The 23,288-nt window shown below is 37.7% G+C and overlaps 2 protein-coding genes across 6 annotated transcripts in view; one reads left to right on the top strand and one right to left on the bottom strand.

Annotated features, from left to right (window-relative positions):
* Nucleotides 1-23,288, top strand: part of LOC115453665 — a 157,861-nt gene that overhangs the window by 50,845 nt on the left and 83,728 nt on the right. For 2 of the 5 annotated variants that reach the window (XM_037438741.1, XM_037438739.1), the window contains one exon: nt 18,629-18,663. The exons of the other annotated variants lie outside the window; for them this stretch is intronic. The gene's annotated coding sequence lies outside the window, so the exon portion shown is untranslated. The remainder of the gene's footprint in view (nt 1-18,628; nt 18,664-23,288) is intronic. 5 annotated transcript variants of the gene reach the window in all.
* On the bottom strand, nt 189-8,096 carry LOC115453356 (balbiani ring protein 3). The gene is made up of 2 exons (XM_030182057.2): nt 7,992-8,096; nt 189-6,284 (listed from the first exon to the last, which is right to left on the bottom strand). Exon 2 carries the CDS (start codon nt 6,266-6,268, stop codon nt 500-502), a length of 5,769 nt encoding a protein of 1,922 aa, XP_030037917.2. The 5' UTR covers nt 6,269-6,284; nt 7,992-8,096; the 3' UTR covers nt 189-499.

Here is a 23,288-nt window from a genome sequence, read left to right as displayed (position 1 = left end):
ATAATATAGACGGCCGCATAAATAGCTGAGTAACTCAAATTTTAAATCGCCTATGTGTATACTGTTACTTTAAGATAAACTAAAAAAAATACGAAACAAAGATTATTAAGGTTATGTGAAGTTGTTAATTTACACAGCTATTTTAGTTTCTAAATGTACTTTATTCAAGGAATAAGAAAAAGAGTAAAAATAATTATAAAAAGTTTATTTCGGTCCACACCAATAAGTACATTAGAAAGACTTAATATAAAAAAATAGATACATAAATGAAACCGTAGTAGAGACCTTAATAAAAGTGGATACATTTAAAACATTTTATAAAATCTTAAAAGTTATTATAAATTCGTACGTTTAACAATAATCAAAATGGTTAAATATACTTAAATGCATACAAAGTTATTTATGAATATTTTGAGTTTATAATGATATAATTGAATATTGATTCTTCTATCAAATTATTACAGTGTATGCTCACTAGTTGTTATATCTTGCGATGCTCCTACAACTTTGGTGGTAAAGTGCAGGGGCAATCGGGAATGTACTCATGAGGATGCCCTTCTTTGTGTTTCACTTTAGAATTCACAACCCGACTTCTATATTCGGTTGTGGCAATCGGATCACAGATACATACAAATTCCTCAAGTCCGTATTTAGTGCAGATACACTCTCGGCAGTATCTTATCTTGCCACCAACGTCACGTACGCAGAGGTAAGGAAATCCTAAGCTCGGAATGCAGACGCACCCATCTCGGCTGCATTTAGTGCCACTGCTGCAAGTTTCATATTCTTGTTCGCAAAAGCAGTCATTGCATACCTCAATCCTTCCGTTTTCATCGAAACAGACTCTTATGAAGCTCGCGCCTTCAGTTTTAATACAAACGCATTTAATTTTATCACATTTACATGCACCATTTTCATCACAGCAACAGTAGCAATCATCACATTGGAAGATTTTTCCATTTTTCTTGCACAAACAAATACAAGACTTGCCATTAGTTGGAATACAAATGCATCCATCTTTATCGCATTTTTTGGCAATGCCCGTTGATTCCATTTTCTTCGGAGTGCAGCAGCAGTCTTCGCAAATCTTGATCTCTCCATTCTCATCGCAGCAAACGCATACACAGCTGGCACCTTTAGTTGCGATGCAAACGCATTCAGTGCAGTCACTCTTGGGTTCACATTTACCATTTTTGTCGCAGCGGCAATCATCACAGCGAACGATCTTTCCATCTTTCTTGCACACACAGATGCAAGATTTGCCATTAGTTGCGATGCAAATACATTCCTTCTTGCTGCAGGTCTTGGCAGCGTCCTTACATGCGGTTTTCTCCTCAGTGCAGCAGCAGTCTTCGCAAATCTTGATCTCTCCATTCTCATCACAGCAGACGCATACACAGCTGGCTCCTTTAGTTGGGATGCAAACGCATTCAGTGCAGTCACTCTTGGGTTCACATTTACCATTTTTGTCGCAGCGGCAATCATCACAGCGAACGATCTTTCCATCTTTCTTGCACACACAAATGCAAGATTTGCCATTAGTTGCGATGCAAATACATTCCTTCTTGCTGCAGGTCTTCGCAGGGTATTTACATGCGGATTTCTCCTCAGTGCAGCAGCAATCTTCGCAAATCTTGATCTCTCCATTCTCATCACAACAGACGCATACACAACTGGCTCCTTTAGTTGGGATGCAAACGCATTCAGTGCAGTCACACTTGCGCTCACATTTACCATTTTTGTCGCAGCGGCAATCATCACAGCGAACGATCTTTCCATCTTTCTTGCACACACAGATGCAAGATTTACCATTCGTTACGATGCAAATACATTCCTTCTTGCTGCAGGTCTGAGCAGTGTCGGCAGATGCGGCTTTCTCCTGAGTGCAGCAGCAGTCTTCGCAAATCTTGATCTCTCCATTCTCATCACAACAGACGCATACACAATTGGCTCCTTTAGTTGGGATGCAAACGCATTCAGTGCAGTCACACTTGCGCTCACATTTACCATTTTTGTCGCAGCGGCAATCATCACAGCGAACGATCTTTCCATCTTTCTTGCACACACAGATGCAAGATTTACCATTCGTTACGATGCAAATACATTCCTTCTTGCTGCAGGTCTGAGCAGTGTCGGTAGATGCGGCTTTCTCCTGAGTGCAGCAGCAGTCTTCGCAAATCTTGATCTCTCCATTCTCACCACAACAGACGCATACACAGCTGGCTCCTTTAGTTGGGATGCAAACGCATTCAGTGCAGTCACTCTTGGGTTCACATTTACCATTTTTGTCGCAGCGGCAATCATCACAGCGAACGATCTTTCCATCTTTCTTGCACACACAGATGCAAGATTTGCGATTAGTTGCGATGCAAATACATTCCTTCTTGCTGCAGGTCTTGGCAGGGTCCTTACATGCGGTTTTCTCCTCAGTGCAGCAGCAGTCTTCGCAAATCTTGATCTCTCCATTCTCATCACAGCAGACGCATACACAGCTGGCTCCTTTAGTTGGGATGCAAACGCATTCAGTGCAGTCACTCTTGGGTTCACATTTACCATTTTTGTCGCAGCGGCAATCATCACAGCGAACGATCTTTCCATCTTTCTTGCACACGCAGATGCAAGATTTGCCATTAGTTACGATGCAAATACATTCCTTCTTGCTGCAGGTCTTGGCAGGGTCCTTACATGCGGCTTTCTCCTCAGTGCAGCAGCAATCTTCGCAAATCTTGATCTCTCCATTCTCATCACAGCAGACGCATACACAGCTGGCTCCTTTAGTTGGGATGCAAACGCATTCAGTGCAGTCACTCTTGGGTTCACATTTACCATTTTTGTCGCAGCGGCAATAATCACAGCAAACGATCTTTCCATCTTTCTTGCACACACAGATGCAAGATTTGCCATTAGTTGCGATGCAAATACATTCCTTCTTGCTGCAGGTCTTGGCAGGGTCCTTACATGCGGTTTTCTCCTCAGTGCAGCAGCAGTCTTCGCAAATCTTGATCTCTCCATTCTCATCACAGCAGACGCATACACAGCTGGCTCCTTTAGTTGGGATGCAAACGCATTCAGTGCAGTCACTCTTGGGTTCACATTTACCATTTTTGTCGCAGCGGCAATCATCACAGCGAACGATCTTTCCATCTTTCTTGCACACACAGACGTAAGATTTGCCATTAGTTGCGATGCAAATACATTCCTTCTTGCTGCAGGTCTTGGCAGGGTTCTTACATGCGGTTTTCTCCTCAGTGCAGCAGCAGTCTTCGCAAATCCTGATCTCTCCATTCTCATCACAGCAGACGCATACACAGCTGGCTCCTTTAGTTGGGATGCAAACGCATTCAGTGCAGTCACTCTTGGGTTCACATTTACCATTTTTGTCGCAGCGGCAATCATCACAGCGAACGATCTTTCCATCTTTCTTGCACACACAGATGTAAGATTTGCCATTAGTTGCGATGCAAATACATTCCTTCTTGCTGCAGGTCTTGGCAGGGTCCTTACATGCGGTTTTCACTGGAGTGCAGCAGCAGTCTTCGCAAATCTTGATCTCTCCATTCTCATCACAGCAGACGCATACACAGCTGGCTCCTTTAGTTGGGATGCAAACGCATTCAGTGCAGTCACTCTTGGGTTCACATTTACCATTTTTGTCGCAGCGGCAATCATCACAGCGAACGATCTTTCCATCTTTCTTGCACACACAGATGCAAGATTTGCCATTAGCTACGATGCAAATACATTCCTTCTTGCTGCAGGTCTTGGCAGGGTCCTTACATGCGGCTTTCTCCTCAGTGCAGCAGCAGTCTTCGCAAATCTTGATCTCTCCATTCTCATCCCAGCAGACGCATACACAGCTGGCTCCTTTAGTTGGGATGCAAACGCATTCAGTGCAGTCACTCTTGGGTTCACATTTACCATTTTTGTCGCAGCGGCAATCATCACAGCGAACGATCTTTCCATCTTTCTTGCACACACAGATGTAAGATTTGCCATTAGTTGCGATGCAAATACATTCCTTCTTGCTGCAAGTCTGAGCAGTGTCATTAGATGCGGTTTTCACTGGAGTGCAGCAGCAGTCTTCGCAAATCTTGATGTATCCATTCTCATCACAGCAGACGCATACACAGCTGGCTCCTTTAGTTGGGATGCAAACGCATTCAGTGCAGTCACTCTTGGGTTCACATTTACCATTTTTATCGCAGCGGCAATCATCACAGCGAACGATCTTTCCATCTTTCTTGCACACACAGATGCAAGATTTGCCATTAGTTGCGATGCAAATACATTCCTTCTTGCTGCAGGTCTTAGCAGTCTCGTCACATGCGGTTTTCACTGGAGTGCAGCAGCAGTCTTCGCAAATCATGATCTCTCCATTCTCATCACAGCAGACGCATACACAGCTGGCACCTTTAGTTGGGATGCAAACGCATTCAGTGCAGTCGCTCTTGGGTTCACATTTACCACTTTTGTCGCAGCGGCAATCATCACAGCGAACGATCTTTCCATCTTTCTTGCACACACAGATGCAAGATTTGCCATTACTTGCGATGCAAATACATTCCTTCTTGCTGCAAGTCTGAGCAGTGTCATTAGATGCGGTTTTCACTGGAGTGCAGCAGCAGTCTTCGCAAATCTTGATGTCTCCATTCTCATCACAGCAGACGCATACACAGCTGGTACCTCTAGTGGGGATACATTTGTATTTATTATCGTTACACTGACATTCGCATTTGCCACTTTCTCCGCACCGACAATTGACACAGCGTATAATTTTCCCAAGATTTTCACGTACACAAATGCAAGGTTTGCCATCAGTAGAAATGCAAACACATTCCTTTTTTTCGCATTTCTTAGTTATTATTTTTGGTCCTATGCGGCGGCACTCTTCACAAATCTTAACGTTACCCGCATTATCGCGATAAAGACAAATATGATTTTCATGTTCAAATCGAATACAAATACATTTGTTGGCAGGCAATTTCTTAGGAAATGTTCTTATTTTATGATATTCTGATTTGCTATGGTCCATAATATCTTGATTCCAAAGACAGTTCATGTTTCGCATGAGTTTTCCATCCTTTTCGGTGACACATATAACAGGTTTACCAAAGGTAGGAATGCAGATGCAACGCTCGTTGTTGCATTTTTCAACAGTTGGATTGATTTTATTATCCTCTGCAACACGAAAGCAATCTTCGCAAGCCTTGATATCTCCATTATTATCACAGAAGACCCTTACACAGCTTGCTCCTTTGGTTGGGATGCAAATACATTTAATAGGATCACACTTACATTCGCATTTATCCATTTTATTGCAGTGGCAATCATTACAACAAACTATTCGACCATCTTCCTTAGATACACAAACGCAATATTTGTCTTTTGTTGAGACGCAAACACATCCTTCCTTATCACATTTGCGAACGTCAACAATTGCTGTATCGCAATGGCAATCTTCACAAACCTTAATACTGCCCCCATTGTCGTAGCAAATACAGATGCAATTTGCTCCTTTTGTTGGAAACCAAATACATTCAGGTGCGTGAACTCTCAGAATAGCAACCTTTCTTCTAACATTGCCCGGTACGTTGTAGTATATGAAGTTTTCGTTACAATCTTTGTAACCAGGAACCGCTTTGGTATCTTCTTTAGATATATGGAGCTCACATTCATCCTTGGCAGATCTAAAATTGCCGCCAATTTCCGCTTTTAGTGGAGTACAGGAGCAATCCTGACAAATTTTTATGTCTCCTTTTTCATCAGAGTAGACGCAAACGCAATTTGCTCCTTTAGTTTCGATAGTAACGCACTTAAGAGCGTTACAACAACATTCACCTTCCATAGTTCTGATGCAATTAGTATCTATGCATAGAACTATGTTCCCGGCATTCTCGCGTAAACATATGCGATGTCTGCCATAAGTTGGGATGCAAATGCATTTGGGTTTGTCACATTTTTTTCCACTACTTTCATTGATACATGAGCAATCTTCACAACTTTTGATGTTGCCTTCATCGTCTTTGCAGATGCAAAGCCACGGTTTGTTCTTGGTATCGATGCAGGTGCACTTATTGTCAGTACACTGACACTCGCATTGGCCACTCTGATCACATTTGCAATCGTCGCATCTCATGATATCGCCCTCGTCGTTTTGACACAAGCAGATGCAGGATTTACCATTAGTTGGAATACAAATGCAATTGTTTTTCTCGCACAATTCGGCGCATTTGCGGTTCTTTTTTATAGTTACCTTCGAGCATGGCATTTTGAATTGTTGCAATCTGGAATAAGGAAAAATTATATTTATTAACAATTTTGTTCAAATCCATTGCCGAATGGAATAATCTTGAATAAAAAAATATTTTCAAAACGCTACTAAATTCCAAAATAGTCTATTGATAGGATCTAAAGATTTCTTTGTTATATTAAAATAAATGAGTAAACTTCGTATCACCAACATTTTTTCCATTATATCCTTTGGTCAGCGATTATCAATCACCCTTCCGACTTTAAGTTTGTTAAGTTTAATGAAACTTGATTATAAATAACCGCAAAATGTATTTAAATTCACTTTAACCAAGTCTTTTCATAATTGTTTACAGCTTCGATGATGTATTGTATGCGTGCCACGACACTGCTCTGAGATCCAGGGTTGGACTCGCGCGGTGGGCAAATGATATTGGGTCATTTGCTCAACCCGGAGTCTGGTATTTCGGTCGTGTTTTTTTTATACTATAATTCACAAAACTAGTGTTCAATCATGCATGTTACAACTAAAATCAATGACTACAATTATTTGATTGGCGTCAACTATATGTGAATCCGCTAGTACTCCGTATTCTTAGTGAAACACTAAATTAATCATATTAAAAAAGTTAAGGATTAAACCCTAAAATTACACAATTTAGCAAATGTTAAAAAATAAAAAGTGTTACAAAAAAGAAACATTTTGTATCTCTAATTAACTAACTCATTGAGTTTAGACCTTGTTAACATTACAAAATCAGTGAAGACGTCTATATCAATAGGAATGTGATTGACAAATGAAAGCATGCGAGAAACGGGTGAAATACAACCTATGTTTGTTCGGATATACGACAATATATTTTCCATTGCATATTCCTACATTCACCAAAAGCTCAAGGGATTCTATGAAACCGTTAATTAACTTGGACAATAAATAAGATTTTGAATATCCCACGGGCTCTTCAAGACTGCCCTTTACAGTAACTCTATCGCAATTCGTACGATTTTAAAAATTCGACATCCATTTTCTGTATAACAACAATTAGAATAATATCCTGGTCAATGTGATGTGAGTGCATCTGATAATGTGTGTTTCATACCACACTGCAATAATCCAGTACATTTTTATGATGAGGATATAAACAGAAATTGTAAGTTGTGGTTCTTATATATTTATCATTTCTTTAACAATGAATCCTGATAATTTTGTTGCTAGTTTAATAATTCGATCATATTGACTTCTAAAACTTCAATTGGTATCCACTAAAACACCGAAGTCCTGATTGTTTGGACCTCTTGAGATGTTGTTGATTCAGTAAGAAATGCGATGTATTCAAAATTGCCGGAGAAAGTCTTATAAAATTAATACGAAGTGATCATTTTCATACAGAATTACGCATTTCGAAGCTTCCGTATTTCTCAAGTTTTTCCTTTAAAACCCCTCGGAACTATAGCGAAAAAATTTAAAAAATACTATCGGTGCAGCCGTTTACGAATTTTAATGATACTAAGGAATTCATTTTTATATACATAGTAGGCACAAAAACCAAAAGCACTTTATTTTCACTGCACATTTAATATCACTCATCACCCCTATTAATTGTGTGGCACAACACAAAACTTCAAACCCTTTTGACCTAGAAATCTGAACTGTACTCTTCCACATAACTTGATTTGTTTCACACTTTGCTCACCCTATCGATAGAAGCGTGATGATATTAAAAATATAATTTAACACTCACCGTCTTGATAACGTTTATCTCCGTACTGTACAAAGTATGTCTGATAACTAGTTGTCAGAGCGTGTGCCGAAGCCCGACTTATATACAACGAGTCATCGTGTGCAAAATCGATGTACCGTGCGCATACTCCGTGTGCACTCGCCGTGAGTGTTGCCAGGTTGGGGATATCCGTCTGTGATGATTCATTTAGCGTAAATCGTTTGATTGTTAAAATAAATGAGGTTTGCTTTTCTTTAGGAAATCAGATCACACTTGTTTTTTTAAATAAATAAGGTTTGCTTTTTTAGGCTAACTACCAAACGGTCCGCCTGATGGTAAGCAGCATCCGCCACCCATAGTCTAAAGTAATGCCAAATGCACAGCCAAACCGTTGCCTAACAGTTTGCTGTCAGTTTATCAGCTCTATGATTGTTTATACATTAGAAATTTGTCTTATTTAAACAATAATCATACGTCAGAGTACAATAGACGGCAATTCCATCTTAAAAAGGTCAAGAAGTTGGAGAAGTGATCCCCTGTGCCTCGGAAAACATGTAAAGCCGTTGGTCCTGCGCCTGATCTCTGTTCGGTCATGTCCGATTGGCATCTCACCGTACTATGAATGAAGAAACTGAGAGTGCACAAGTGTATTGCGCACACCCTTGTGCGCTGTAATATCTCTTGCGTACTTGGCTAATTTGCGTTGAGATTGGCTGCCGTGGCCGAAATTCGGCTAGGAAGGAATCAATCTATATCACATGACTGCCTTTTTCAGGGAAAATAAAATAATCCCGAAAGATAAAGAAAGGGAAAACCATGAATTATTGGTATTTAATTTTTTTACCAACATTATATTTTTTATCTCCATTTTGAAATAAGTATACATGCACAATAAGACATTATAATAAGAAGCCAGCGTTAAGGAGTGTCCAGAATTTCTGTATTTTCTCCCGATTTTTTTTTCTTGCGACTGGCAACCCTATTTCGACGTGCCGTGCGTAATATGACGAATGTACTACGACTATATCGTGTCGTGTGAAATACTTTATCTTAATTACCTTTTTGTTTACAAATATCCTCAGTATATTTTGTTCTATTTGTTAATTTTCTATTGTATCGTTTGGCCTTGAACTTTCTAGAACGAACTGTTTATGTATTTTATAATGGCTTATTAGTATGTAAATAAGGAATTTCGTCTTATTTATATAAGTTATATATTTTTTGTTTATGACTGCCTTGGTTTCGTAGATGTAATTGTATAGTACGTGTACGACTAACGCGCAGGAGTTCTGGGTTCGAATCCCGGGTAGGGCCAAAATAATTGTGACTGGGGTTTTCCATATTGAAAATTACTCAATCGCAGCTCGAAATCAGGAAGTTGGTATTTTAATATCCCGTGCCTCGGAAAGTACGTAAAGTCGTTAGTCCTGTGTCTGATCTCTCTCAAGTCATGCTGGACAGCCGTTTCATTGAACTATGAGTATAAAGGAACAGAGAGTGCACATTTGTACTGCGCAAATTTGTGCACTATAATATCTCCTGCGTACTTGACTGATCTCTGTTAAAATTGGCCGCCGTGGCCGAAATTCCGTAAGGAAGGAATCAATACTTTTTATTTAGTGTCATGACAAAATGAATGGAAAAGTTACTTACGATTCCCGCTATATATATTTTAATACTGTTTCTCATAATATTTTGATCCTTATAAAAAACAAGATCGATTGTCGTCAAAAAATAAATTTGCATGAATTATTTTTATTTGACTGTATAACATTCTCAAAATATATTAATGCTAATCTTAATATCTTGGAAACCGATTGATAGCCTTTTAAGAAAGTTTTATTTTTGGAACTTCAGTTAAGGTACCAACCGGTATACATAATATTATTATGTTTAACATAATATGTCATAATACGCCTACAGCATGCCCTTCGCAAATATTTTAACTGATATAAAAACCTTTTTTTATCGGGGACGTTATAAGATCATAACTTCTTTAGTTTTTTTTTGTTTTGGACCCCGTAGATAACATAGAGGGAAATAATGATATACTGGAATCCCCCGGCTAAGCCACTGCACGGGCCTGGAGCGTTGAGAGGGGCTGTGTGAGGAAGACAAGTGTGGTGGAACGAAAAGGGACCCTCTTAGGATCGGCGGAGGGGAGAAGACCAGGAAGTGTTCGCTGTTATAGATCTCAATACGTAGTTACAACCATGAGGTATACATACTGGACTGCGTGCCTAGGGCCGTGGGAAATAATCCCTTGTACATGGGCGTGCATTGAAGACCCAGCGTACGAGAAACGCCTTTGGGGGGAGTAGTTTATAGATTGCTAGCAGTTTAATTACAGAGGCCGTAGCCAAAGCTTCTTTTTACAATCGTCAAAGCTAATAGACAATAAAAAGTGTATGGAAAAGACATATCCAAGCGATAGATTGCCTCCTACCATATCATAGGGGCAACGTATCGCCATATCGGATATGAATTTTAGGACTGGCCTGATACTGAGCAGAAGAGCAATATCGCTAAAAATATTATGATTTTTTTATACGTGCAACGCAAAGTGACGCCACTACATCTGACGGTAAGTGGAGTGAGGTCCAATAGAATGTCGACTGACAAGAGATGATTACCCCTCGGTAGTCGACACCATTATGCCGGTCCGTTGGAACCGGAAATAAACAGGCTGATACCGGAACGCAACACACTTACGTGAGTTACCATGGCGGGTTTTAATAACTTGTGTACGGTGGTCTCTATCCGGGCAGATACAAAATATATCCTACCACTAATAAATAATGAACTGAAAGATAATGAACTCATTCCCATCCAGAAGTGATCTGTTATATTTTCTGATATAAAAAAAAAAGATCTCAAGTAACTCAAACAACTTTAAATAGTTTGTAGAATGTGTTTTTATTTAAATCACACCTACGTTTTACATATTCAAATATGACGTTTACATAACCATTGAATATCGTTTCTACTCTAAGCACGCAACAAATACTAGTTTAATAAACTTGTATAATGCCTAGATACTAAATATAAGGAAAAATAATATACCTAAGACATTGATGTCTCTTTGTTTTCAAGGGTAAGCAGAGGTGGTTATTTTGAGTCTCTAGAATCCCCCTGCTTAGCGCCTGCAGGGCCTTGGGGGAAAGTTGGAAAGGGACGTCTGGGAAGGGAGTATAGGGGAAAGAGAAGGAACCCTCTTACGATGGAAAGAAGGGAGAAGGCGGGAAAATGTTCGTGAGCCCTTAAAGACCTTAATGTGAATTGGCAACCATGAGGTATACACACTTAACCTTGTGCCTGAGGCCGCGCAAAATATCCCCAGGTGCATTCGGCAGTGGTGTTATACACCTACATTTTGTAAGTTAAGGCTCACAAGATAGATGCAGGTATGCCATTCTTCTGGCATAATTACTACAGATTCTGCACTTGGGGTAAATAAGTCACATAATGGCTTTTCTATTTCGCAGGATAAAGTTAAGATAAAATTAAGCCTCCTACAATGTAATTCTTTGCACCAAATCCAATAGCTTTGTTCTTTTCGCATACTGGATGATTCTATGGATCTTTTATACAAAAATTGACAAATTTTGTCAAATATAGATCAGGGGAGATTAAGATATAGGCAGCCAGTCGCGAATACTTTACCACGTGTTTCAAGAACGATAACAAAAAGATAAAAGAGTAACAAAAACACACGTCACGCATGTATCATCGAATGGGTAAACAAAGATATAAATAGGGCACCCACTTTTCCCATGATAAGCCTATCGCCATACCGGGACCAAATTCCAGACTTCGGCTATGTTAGAAAAGATGACGAAAGATACATTTAATCACGAAACACATGGATCCTAGAGGACGTATATTCCAAAAACCAGATCCTCAATCCAAATGCGGCCAAAGCACACCCAAATCACCAATATGCTAAGACAGGGTTATAACAAACTACCGCCTCGGTTTGGATTTCGAACTGGCAGCCCCTCATCGGCAGGCTAGTTACGCAACGTGCTACAAGGTCGTGACTCATTCAGTACCTATCATGGCTGCCATCTCTCTGTCAAGCGTGACGGGATGACGTCACTCTTTGCCATAGTTTATATTACATAGAAGCATCGATATATATGTACTACGTACTAGACCTGGCGTTCCGAACACAGTGAGTGTTCAACTGAAGTGTACTGCAATCCAGTATTCGTTGCCATTTTACTTATACTCTATTTAAAGCGCTTTAGCACTGCAAGTTTAAAGATCGGTTAGACGACAATTGATGTTTTAGCTCTGCAGCGAACTTTAGTTCTAACCCCAGATTTCGAACAAATAGTTTATAAGGACGTTCGTGTCCAAAGATTGTACGTCAATGCATAGAAGTAACAAATAATAATACTTACGAACCTATTTTTCTTGTAACCGGTGAAATCCCGTCCTACCGTCTAAAACCACGCCATCTCTCTCTCTCACTAACTAGCGAAAGTTGCGGGGTACACGCATGCCTGCGACGGCAACCCTCGCAGGAGACGATTCTTGGGCAACTCCTTTTGCAAATACTAACGAACCTACATGAAAAATACGTATTATAAAATATATATTATAATTTATATAGTACTAATATGACTAGATATAATGGGTCTTAAAATATGACTCAGGATTATTACATTTAAGACTCTCAAAAAGGCCTCAAATTTTGGATGTTATTGTTTAGACAGTCCTGTCACATACCATCAGACAAGCTATTCGCTGGTCAAGTTATATTACGCCAACCCATCAAGATACCCTACACATTACGTAATCTCATCACAAGAATATACGCGGCTTCATTCATGATCATCCTTGAACCACATCGTATATGGTCAAAATATTCGAGTTGTGATTTGCATTGTGGGCGTCAGACCGACTCGCCTTGATGTGCGTCCATTTTGAATGTTAAATAGTGCAGAAAAAACTATTTTAGTGCGCTTTAGTTTATAGAATTGACATTCATTTGTAAATTTATTTGATAGACCACTTATAAATTGTTCAAATTTATTTATTATTTATTGGTTTTTAAAGGAAACATATAAGCAATAATGATAATCTTAAAATACACAATACATGTCTCAATTAAGTTTTTAGCTCTTTGAACACAAAACTTAAAACTATTTTGAATATAGAAATAGGTACATGGAATAATATTTATAATGGTTATGTCAAGTTTGCTAGCACGTACTAGGTAAGCAAGATGGTGGCTCTGTGAAAAGTAGAGGAGCCTTAGTCCAGCAAACATGAAAACCAATGCGATCTCAACCAGATGCTGAAACATCCTCGTACCTCCTTAATCCCTATTCCTTTCCTTTAAAATCCACAATGCATTAATGTTGTTCTATAAAATTGATATTCATTTTTAAAATTATTTTATAGACAACAAATAAATTGTTAAATAACTATTCAAAAGTATGCGAAGCTTGCCAACTCGCACTAGGCTAGCAAGATGGTGGCTCTATGAAAAGTAGAGAAGCATTTGTCTAGCAATCATTAAACCAATGCAAGCTGAACCAGATTCTTTAAGGCCCTCGCACCTCGTTTATTCCTCTACTTTAACGTCCACAATGATTCTTCCTATATTTCTACGGATGGATCTCACATCAGATAGCTTCTTGTTTGTTTGTTAGTGACAGAAAAACAAACGGATACACAAACCAGGTAAAACAACTCCCCAAATATTCATTCGTACATTGTTTACGCAAAACCTATCTAGAATACTAAAATACACGCGAAAGTACTAACGCTTCAAGAAAGAGAAATTAGGCTTGAAGGAGAAAGTATCGGCATAGTGCGCTTATTTGCATGATGGTCGAGTACTGACGCAATTTAACGTGTCCTTTCTCAAATGGATGAATTGCTGAGAAACCACGTGCATAATATATTGTCCTTTAAACCGAAACATAACAGTTTGGCCCTAGAAATTAGTAAATAAATAAATAGTATTGGGGTAGTGTACTTGTCTACTCTACTTCATTCATCTGTTACCTATTTTGCTAAAAATTCTGATTTTGACTTACCTGTCGATATATGGCTTCTTAATTCATAAGGACATAATCAAGTTGGGAGTAAACAATCACGTTTGGTCCGAAATTTAGAGTAAAGATAGACCCTTGCGACCTTTCCGACAATATTTTTATGAAGAGACAGTACTCAGTAATTAAAACCATTCTAAATTTAGTGGCAAAAGGCATCGCAAAACCAACACACATCACGCCTTTATCTCCGAAGGGGTAGGCAGAGGTGGAAATAGGCCACTGACGCTTCGCCATACGTTTCACCCATGATGTGATAGAGGACCACCCTGTCACCATATCGGTGTTAATTCCAAACTCTGGGCTGTTTCTGAAAACAAAAACCCCAATATACGCGACCTAGGATTCGAATCCGATACCTCAGAGCAGAAGTCGCACCGCGCACATAATACAACTTCACAAGACAAGCGGCATCGCAATTATAACATTCACTGACAAAGCGTAACAGGAGACTTAAATGGCAAATGAAATGACTTCCAGCTGGTCGTAAAGATTGTCATCAGATACAGCTAATTACAAGATATCTGTAGCTAATCCAGGAATCAATAAAGTCCATTATACATTGGCGCAGAATTGTTTATCGAACGGTAAAATGGGGTAAACAAGACTAAACTGCTGAAAGAACAAAAATATAGAAATTATTCCCAAGTAAATAAATTAAACCTATTTATCTAAAATAAGTTCTTAAAAAAAAAAAACTATTTTACGGATTTTATCGCGGTTTTTATATTATCATCATCTCCCAACGTTTCGAAGACTTTGCAGCCTTCGTGGTCACGGGGCGGATTGAAGTGTTGGTCATCCGAAAAGTCAAAGTTACAATGTCTAACTACATTTTACAATTTTTCAAATTTTAGATATTGGTGGTCCGATCTACGTAGAATCTCACAGTGTCTGCAAGTTGTAGTATATTCCTAATGTAGTAGGCCCAAGCTCACTATTACCAAAGCCGACTTTACTCATACATATATATGTATGAGTAAAGCATATATATGCAATAGTTAAAAGCATTGTTAAGTGAGGAACAGTGTCGAACATTTTAGCTGGTGACATAGTCGTGAGCTAAATATTTGTAAACCATGGTAGTGCTTATCTCGATGGCGTAAGACCTAAGCAATAGGTGCTACACGCCATTTTGAAATAATTTTGTAACTAACGAACTTTCATAATGATCGTTGTTAAAAATCTTACTCTTTAAAGTCTTGTAGGTAACGGTTACCTTTTTCCAATTGTATATAATTTACTACGTATTTTATTTTTAGAATTCGATAGCCATAAATGTTGTAGATACTGCAACTTAAGTATAGATAAAGTTTGTTAAAACTGCGCATAAATCTATGATATTATTAGGTGGACTTGTTTTTACATCTCTTCAATCTTATTCTCGACAAATCAACTTCAAATCCCAACGAATATGAAAAATTATGGAATTTATCAGATTCTAAATTACCCACTTTTCTACATAGTAATAGATAAAACCAGCCCTTTTTAGTCACTTCTTTTTTGGGGCACGCTAATTCTCAAAGTTTTAAGTCCATATTGTATTGTACGCCCCTCCCTTCCTATACTTTTTAATGGCAATTATTTCGATAAAGAAAGCCCTGGTTAAAACCGTCCAAAATGCTATACACGAACCATATTATAATACGGCAAACAAATAATAGTAATCAAAAGAAATTAATCCAGCTCTCTACATTTACCCCATGCCCTTATAAGCAAACCTATTTGCACAATCCCAGACACCGTTACACAGTCCCTAATGATCCTGAGAAATGATATCCCGGGACTCTAGGAAGCGCAGATCAATTAACTCAAGATGACGGACAATTATGATGCTAACAACTAGCTGGGTAGCAAAAAAGACGTTACGCGCCTTTTCGTAAACGCATTGCTGTGCATTCTCACCAGTTTTTACTTACAATAAGACATTTTGACATTTATTTAACCAGAACTAGTCTATGCCAAATTTAACAAAATACTTTGAATTTAACATGTCGTATATTATATAATATGACTAATGAAAGTATAAACAATTCTTTTAGCTTTACATGTCGTATATGCAATGTGACTAAAGAAATATTTTAAAAACATTTTCGCGAATAGATGCTTAGAAAGAATGAAGGCAATTATATTTAAGCGACAATCAGTAAACTTTATATACTAGTTGACCCGACAGACGTCGTCCCGTCTTAACTCTGAATTTGCAGCGCGCACTTTGTCAATCGTTGACAGTTATTTTCAGTTATATAAAATTAATATTTTCGTTAAGTTTTCTTAAATTTTGTAATTTTCCGCGCAATTTTTTGAATTTTTTCTTTTATTAGAGCTTCTCCTGACAATAACAAACACAACAAAAAAATTAGTGAAATCGGTCCAGCCGTTCACGCGTGATGGCGTGACCAAGGGAAATAGGGATTCATTTTTATATATATATATAGATATTTATATCTAAAGGGGACACAGAGGGAAAACTAGTGTTTCAGAATTCGCTGACTTAATTTCCGTATAGCAGGGTAAATAACCAAATCATTATCCGCCGATTTAAATAAACCACCGCAATCGCTTTTTCGATCTATCGCAAAAACCGACCAATCAAAATAATGCATTGTTGACATGATTATATACTACTTATCTCAATTAGTTTATCCTCGGGGTTGTATCGATTAAGATTCGGATCGTTTGTTGAAATTGGCTGTATATCAATTCATTTCTGAGAAATTAAATGAACAGTGTAGCTACTGTTTGTTGGCGGTCATTAATCTTACCATCATGTGACTCTTCCATGAAAAATATAGTATACATTTGTATAAATATGTATGTTATACGAGTGTTTATATAAATTATATTTTTTATTTCATATAACTTTTTATTACTAACAAATAGCATGAAGGTCGGTGTGGGATATTTTTATTGTGGCTATAAATTTCCTGCGCAGCTTTCGAACGTAAAGGTTTATTACTTGTTAGGAAATCGAATCCGCAACTGCGGTTTTTTAGACAAATATATTTTATTTTAAATTCGAAAGATTTGCATTATAGTCGGATTTTGTTTTGCCTTGGCTTTGAATCAATCCATAAACTAAACATCAATTGTAGCGACAAACAAAATAAATCATCAATACTGTTCTGGAATTGTTCACATTGTTTAACAAACAATAGAACAATTTGTTCGATACTAGGCCTCGACACGCTTGCGGGACCTTATGAGGCCATCTTCGGATCGTGACGCGGACATTCATAACTAACGTGTTTAGGGTTTAAAATTAACAGTTAATTCTCCAATATTGACGTCACGATGTTTTTTTTTTATTTATTGCTTTGAATGACGAGATGAGCTTGCTGTTCACCTGATAGTAAGCGATACGACCGCCCAGAAACAGTAGAAACACCACGACACCTTGAAATACAAAGTATTGTTTGTTAGCCACTACGCTCGCCATCCTGAGACATGAGATGTTGAGTCTTGTTATGTCCAGTAGTTACACTGGCTACAATGTCCTTCAGACGGGATCAAAACAGTGACTACACACTGCTAATTGGCGGCAGAAATAAACATTGCAGTGATACCTACCCAGGCGGACTCTCACATATGAGAGACCTACCAGTAACGGTAGTGATTAAAAAAATTATAATATTATGTACATATTTTTTTTATGTAACAGTGCTCCCACAAGTCAGTTATAAGTTCAAAGTTAAATGCGGTAAATGGTTTGTTACAATATAACTACAGTTGAATATTAAAATGCATTATTTATGTACGTTCCAAAAAATTTGTTATAAGTTCAAAGTTAAACGCAGTAAATGCTTTATTACGATATAACTACCATTGAAATTTAAATAGTTGCTTCATTGAAATGTATAAATTCCGACTTTATTCTGACAAAGAATATACTCCAACTGATATAAAATTAAAAGTAATAGTAATCAACAAGCTTTAATTACAATACTCTGATAAGAAAAAAATAAATTTTAAATTGAAGCAGTCTTTGTTTTATACTTTGTAGAGACAAAAGCCTGTCGCGAGATCTTTTGTCAAGATCAAGTTGACAAAAAATAACTAGTCCATCATGTTTAGCCGTCCGCCATATTGGATTTAGAATGACGTCACATGACCATGCATTGTCATCCGAACTAAACGTGTGTGTAATCTCATTTTAATGGGTTGAGAATAACTGCTTTAAAGTTCATTACAAAGATTTGATACATACATACATAATATATTGCAAGTTAAATAAAACATTATAAAAAACGTTGTACTGTAGTGTAGTTATTACATAAGTAATATTATGTAGGTGAAATCTACAATATATCACAATTGTAATCCAATGTAGTAATAAATGATATTCAAACAAGAACAGCTTTATTCATAAACCAATATCCCTGCAGTAATTCCTTGTATTCAATCCAGTAATTAGCATTAATAAAGCAATTAACATAGAAATATATGTAGCATCAAAATGTGTTCATAAAACTTTGCGTTAATATTAATATAATATCTATATGTATGATAACGTATACTATTTGATTGTAGAATATAATACATTGTTCAAGCAATTATCTCCAATAACTCATTGCTTTTTATTTTATTCAGGTAATTCCTCCGTTACAATATAATTCCAGCTTCACGTAAGTTGACCATTTTTTATAGTGTTCAGGTCCAGACACACTCATAATCATCATCAGCCTTTGAAAATCCAGTGCTGAACATAGGCCTCCTCTTAAGATTTAGAGATCAAATTGATACAAGATTTTATTTAATATATACCAGCATTTAGGTCTTATACTTCTAATTTACCTCCACTTATTTGCTTCTATATGTAGCCTACTCCACACTCATCAAGCACATTAGATGCATATTTCAGAAATTTGGATTTATTTTTCACGACTGACTGCTTGCTTTCTACTGTGAAGGACTCAATTCTGGATGCTATGAACCGTGGAAGATCAATTCCTGGACAAACTGTTTTAAAAAAAACACATATTTCTGATCGAATCTGGCGATAGAACCCAGGATTCTACAATGCAGAGCGCATGTCCTGGTGGTACGATATTTGTATCCATCCGGATAGCAACCACCTTACACAAGGTTGAGAACCGGCCATGATGGTTCCTGAAAGTGTGACGTACCAAGATCAGCCTGTGTATATCTGGTTTCTAACAGACAGGTGTCGACGTGCGAAGGTAATCATCTCTTGTCAGTCAATCTATCTGGACCTCACTCCGCTTACCATCAGGTGCAGTAGGAATATTTTGCCTCGTCACTATTAAAAAAAAATTGTAACTCCCACTCTCAAGGAAACCATTGTTTATTTGTAAGAGTAATAATTGCTAAAGTTTAATAATAAAGAGCATCAACCCCATGTCGTAATGAAGTCAACGATACTCGAGGTTAACTCGTGAGGTCGCGCGATGAAAGTAAGATTGTCTGAAAGTGGTCGTCGTGACGCCTGCGCCTGCGCATCCGACCTACATCCGCAAGTGACAAATGGCGGATCTTCTCATTGCAGTTTTAGCCACAATATCACAGTTTAACTTAAAATAATTGGAATGCTAAGGAAACGTCTAAAAAGATAAGTTATTTTATTTGGACAGTTTAAACAGAGTGACTGAATGCATTAATATTATCAACAATATTTTTTAATTTATTTAAATATTAAATTCAAAATCAAAACACAATGTTTCCTACATTCTAAAATATGTTGATCTTACATGGATATCTGGGAAAAGGTTCCCTGAAACCTGCTTCTGAAGCATATCTTTATAGGATAGATATAATTCAAAGTTATTTTAAGGATAAATCTTTAACAATATCTACTATTATTGTGAAATGTGAAGCGAACAAAAAATCACTTTGCTGACTGTAAAATATTTTACACTTCAACTTCATTTTTAAAGTATCAGTTTTGCAAAAATCTACACAATTAGAAACGTAAATAAATGAATATGAATTTGCAATAGCAACGATACAATCGCAAAAGTATCGCACCATATTTAGATCGTTACGCATATTCAAGTCACGAGCCATGATAGCTTAACAGTTCAATTATCTAATTACGTACGGCCATTGTGAAATGGTCATGCGTTTGTCTGAATTTGAATGTTGTAGTAACAATTGCTTAACATTCTAGGACTAGTCCACTGCGGCCTCTAAAACTTGATACCTATAGGTTATCTACTTTATATACTACTAGTTTTTACCCGCAACTTGGCTACTTAATTGGATAAAAGTATTATTTTGTACTCAGGAGTAATGTAGCTTCCTATTAGTAAAAGTATTTCAAAATCGGTTCACTAGTTACGGAGATCAATCCCTACAAACATTTTGCAATTAAAATATATGTACGGTGTTGCTACTGTTTACGAGTGGTACTGTATACTATAAAGCGATCGGGGTGCTTGTCTCATCATTTAAATGCAAAAAAACAAGGAGTCATGCACTTAATCCACTGGTCGTCACATGTTTTCCATCTAAGTAGTTTGTTACTGAGTCGTAAGATTTATGAACCCAACAATACCACTCAGTCGCTCTTCCACAGATCCACGATCATCTTTAACTAGTTTATTTCATAGTTCAGTCATTATTTATTCTTAACCGCCAGTGACGTAAGCACCTAACTATAAATACTATCTTGGTGCTCAATTCTCAAAAGATCATTATCGAAGGTTTCACCAAAACGACATACAGTAATATCTCAAAATAACCGGTAAATATGAAAATATACCACAATAGCACCATAAATTAAGGGGCCGATAGAACGAAACCGGCAATTCACATCCCATCAAAATCTTAATGTCCGAATTGCGAAAACGATTCGGGCAGTAATGGCAAGTTCGCCCACGCTACGGCCGAATACGAGCGCTATTTGGAAATCGAAAGTAGACTACATGTTCTGTGCGAGAACTGAATTGTGGACAGTCGGGGAGAAATGTTCTGACGTTATTTTTAGTTAAACAAATGAATAAGATGTCTTTAGTTTCGCTGCCTTGGTGGCGTAGTTGTTGTATGCGCTGTAAGGCAACGCTCTGAGGTTTTGGGTTCGAATCCCGGGTCGGGCAAAGTGATATTTGGGTTATCTACTCACTATCAGTCCGGAGTTTGGAATTTGTGCCCGATATGGCGCTAGGCTCACCCCCTATCACATCATGCGACGGAACACACATGGCCATAAGTGGTTGCCGTAGTTGCGCCTCTGCATACCCCTTCGGGGCTAAACGTGTGACGTGTATGTGCCCATGTCTACAACTATCAAGTTGCGATTTTTTTGTATTCAATTACACTTACAATTCGATTTAATTTTATTTTTTTTAACCGAACAATTGTTTACACGTATTTTTTTTTTGCGTACGTAGCATTCTGCAAGTTTTCCTTAATCTAAACATGAGATAAAGGCAATATGGAAAATGTATAAAGTTATAAAGAATTAAGAAGTTCTTTAAAGAACTTATGAGATGAGAATATAGTAGGAGTTAATACTTGTCAAGCTAACAGAATTAAAGCAATCACTTTTCTCAACGCGTACACAGTGTCCTTTTATGGTATTCTCTCATAAAGCCTCAAGCCTATTACATTAGCATGCGCAGCTAATATGATCCATAGTACGCAAATCACTAAGGCCCTGCGCACACGGCAATAACAAATTGTCGCGACGCTGTTTGGGGACTGCGCCAATTTACTCAAAATGTGCAGGTAGATATTCATACTATTAATTTGATTTCAAAAAGTGTTAGAACGTATTAAATGATTTTTGCCAACGCAACCTCAATAGTAATCCAACTTGACGTCACACTGTCTGCTATACTAAGTTTCTAGATTCAAATCACAGTTTGCAGAAAGGGGGTAGATTTTTCTTTTCTAATTACGTCAAACAATTATCTTATGGTAATATTCATATGAAATGAGATAATCTCTAAAATCCCTGGTAAAAATCAAACTCCACATTGCGTTTTTGCTACCGCTAAGTCGCTTAGAAGTCAACGTGCGGTAGGTCTTAGTCGCAACGATGTAGCAACTTTAATACGGGATCCATTTGAGATAATTACCAATGAGTATGCTTAAGCAACTAATCATCAAGCAAGATTAAATCAAATTGATTCCATAAGCGTCGGTTTCAATTTATTTAAATACATTCCGTTTTATTCAATGTAACTGCGTTTCTAATATTGTTTTTGTTTAGAATTGTTTTTTTTTTTATTGTAATTTGTAACAGTTAACGGATATCTTTGCCTGAATGTTTTTTTATAAAGTTGTGTTTTACGTTTTCTGTCATTATTCTTTTTTTAAAATCTAAATATATTTACTGTAGATTTTTGGAGTTCTATTCTTTATGGTATTAGGTTATTGAAGTTATGCATAGTTTCTGAATTTTCTGTATTTATCGGAAAACGGCATTAGTGGCTCCAATTTTTAAAATTATGCAACCATAACAACCTAATACCTATCCGCTATAAGGTCGAAATCCATCATAAACTATGATCAGATCAATTCACAATCTTATCATCACACAGTTCTCCATTTGCAGGCCCTAGCAAAAGGTTTCAGTTCCTCGACGTTTATTATCCGTCATGGTAAACTTGTCTGTCCGACTGTACGTCAAAACAAACAGAGCTATACTGCGTGTAGTGAAAGTAATCTCGGATTGTCTAACACTCGTACTGACCGTTTGAAATGCAAATGTACTGACCCATTAGTAAGATATTCTGAGTTACATCACTTAAAGACATTGTTTTGACAAACACGAGTATTGTTAAAATGTGTAAATACAGGTTTCTTTGGATATATCTTATACAAATACCCCGGACTTTTGGGTTAGCGTTAAGACGCTCGCCACCTTTGGAAATTAAGTTACGGACCTCGGACCTAGAACAGTCACTGGGAGGGGATGAGATATCAATGGTTAGGGATGAGTATACTAGACAATCTATCCAATACCGTATTCGTCGGCACGCGGGCCGGAACTAATAAAAGGGTCGGAGGGACGGGGAACGCGGCGAGGACGGAACTGCGGTCTTGTAGAGTGTAAGAGTTTCAGGAACTCGTTTTTACGTCATACAGCTAGAGTGATATCGTCCTCTGGGTTTATTAGATCTGATTACGGCCGTCTTCATTTAGTGCTGTCAAATGGAGGTGTGTGAATAAAATGATATTACCAATTAACAAATATATTAGCCCTGTAATTGTTAGGCACGTGCCACTGCTACAACGGCTTTAAGTATTAGTCCACCACATTGACTAATGCGAGTTTGCAGATTCC

The sequence above is a fragment of the Manduca sexta genome, chromosome 15 (genome assembly GCF_014839805.1).
Source record: "Manduca sexta isolate Smith_Timp_Sample1 chromosome 15, JHU_Msex_v1.0, whole genome shotgun sequence".
NCBI lineage: Eukaryota > Metazoa > Arthropoda > Insecta > Lepidoptera > Sphingidae > Manduca > Manduca sexta.
The sequence above is the reverse complement of the archived record's forward strand: the minus strand, read 5'-3'. Positions and strand labels throughout refer to the sequence as shown.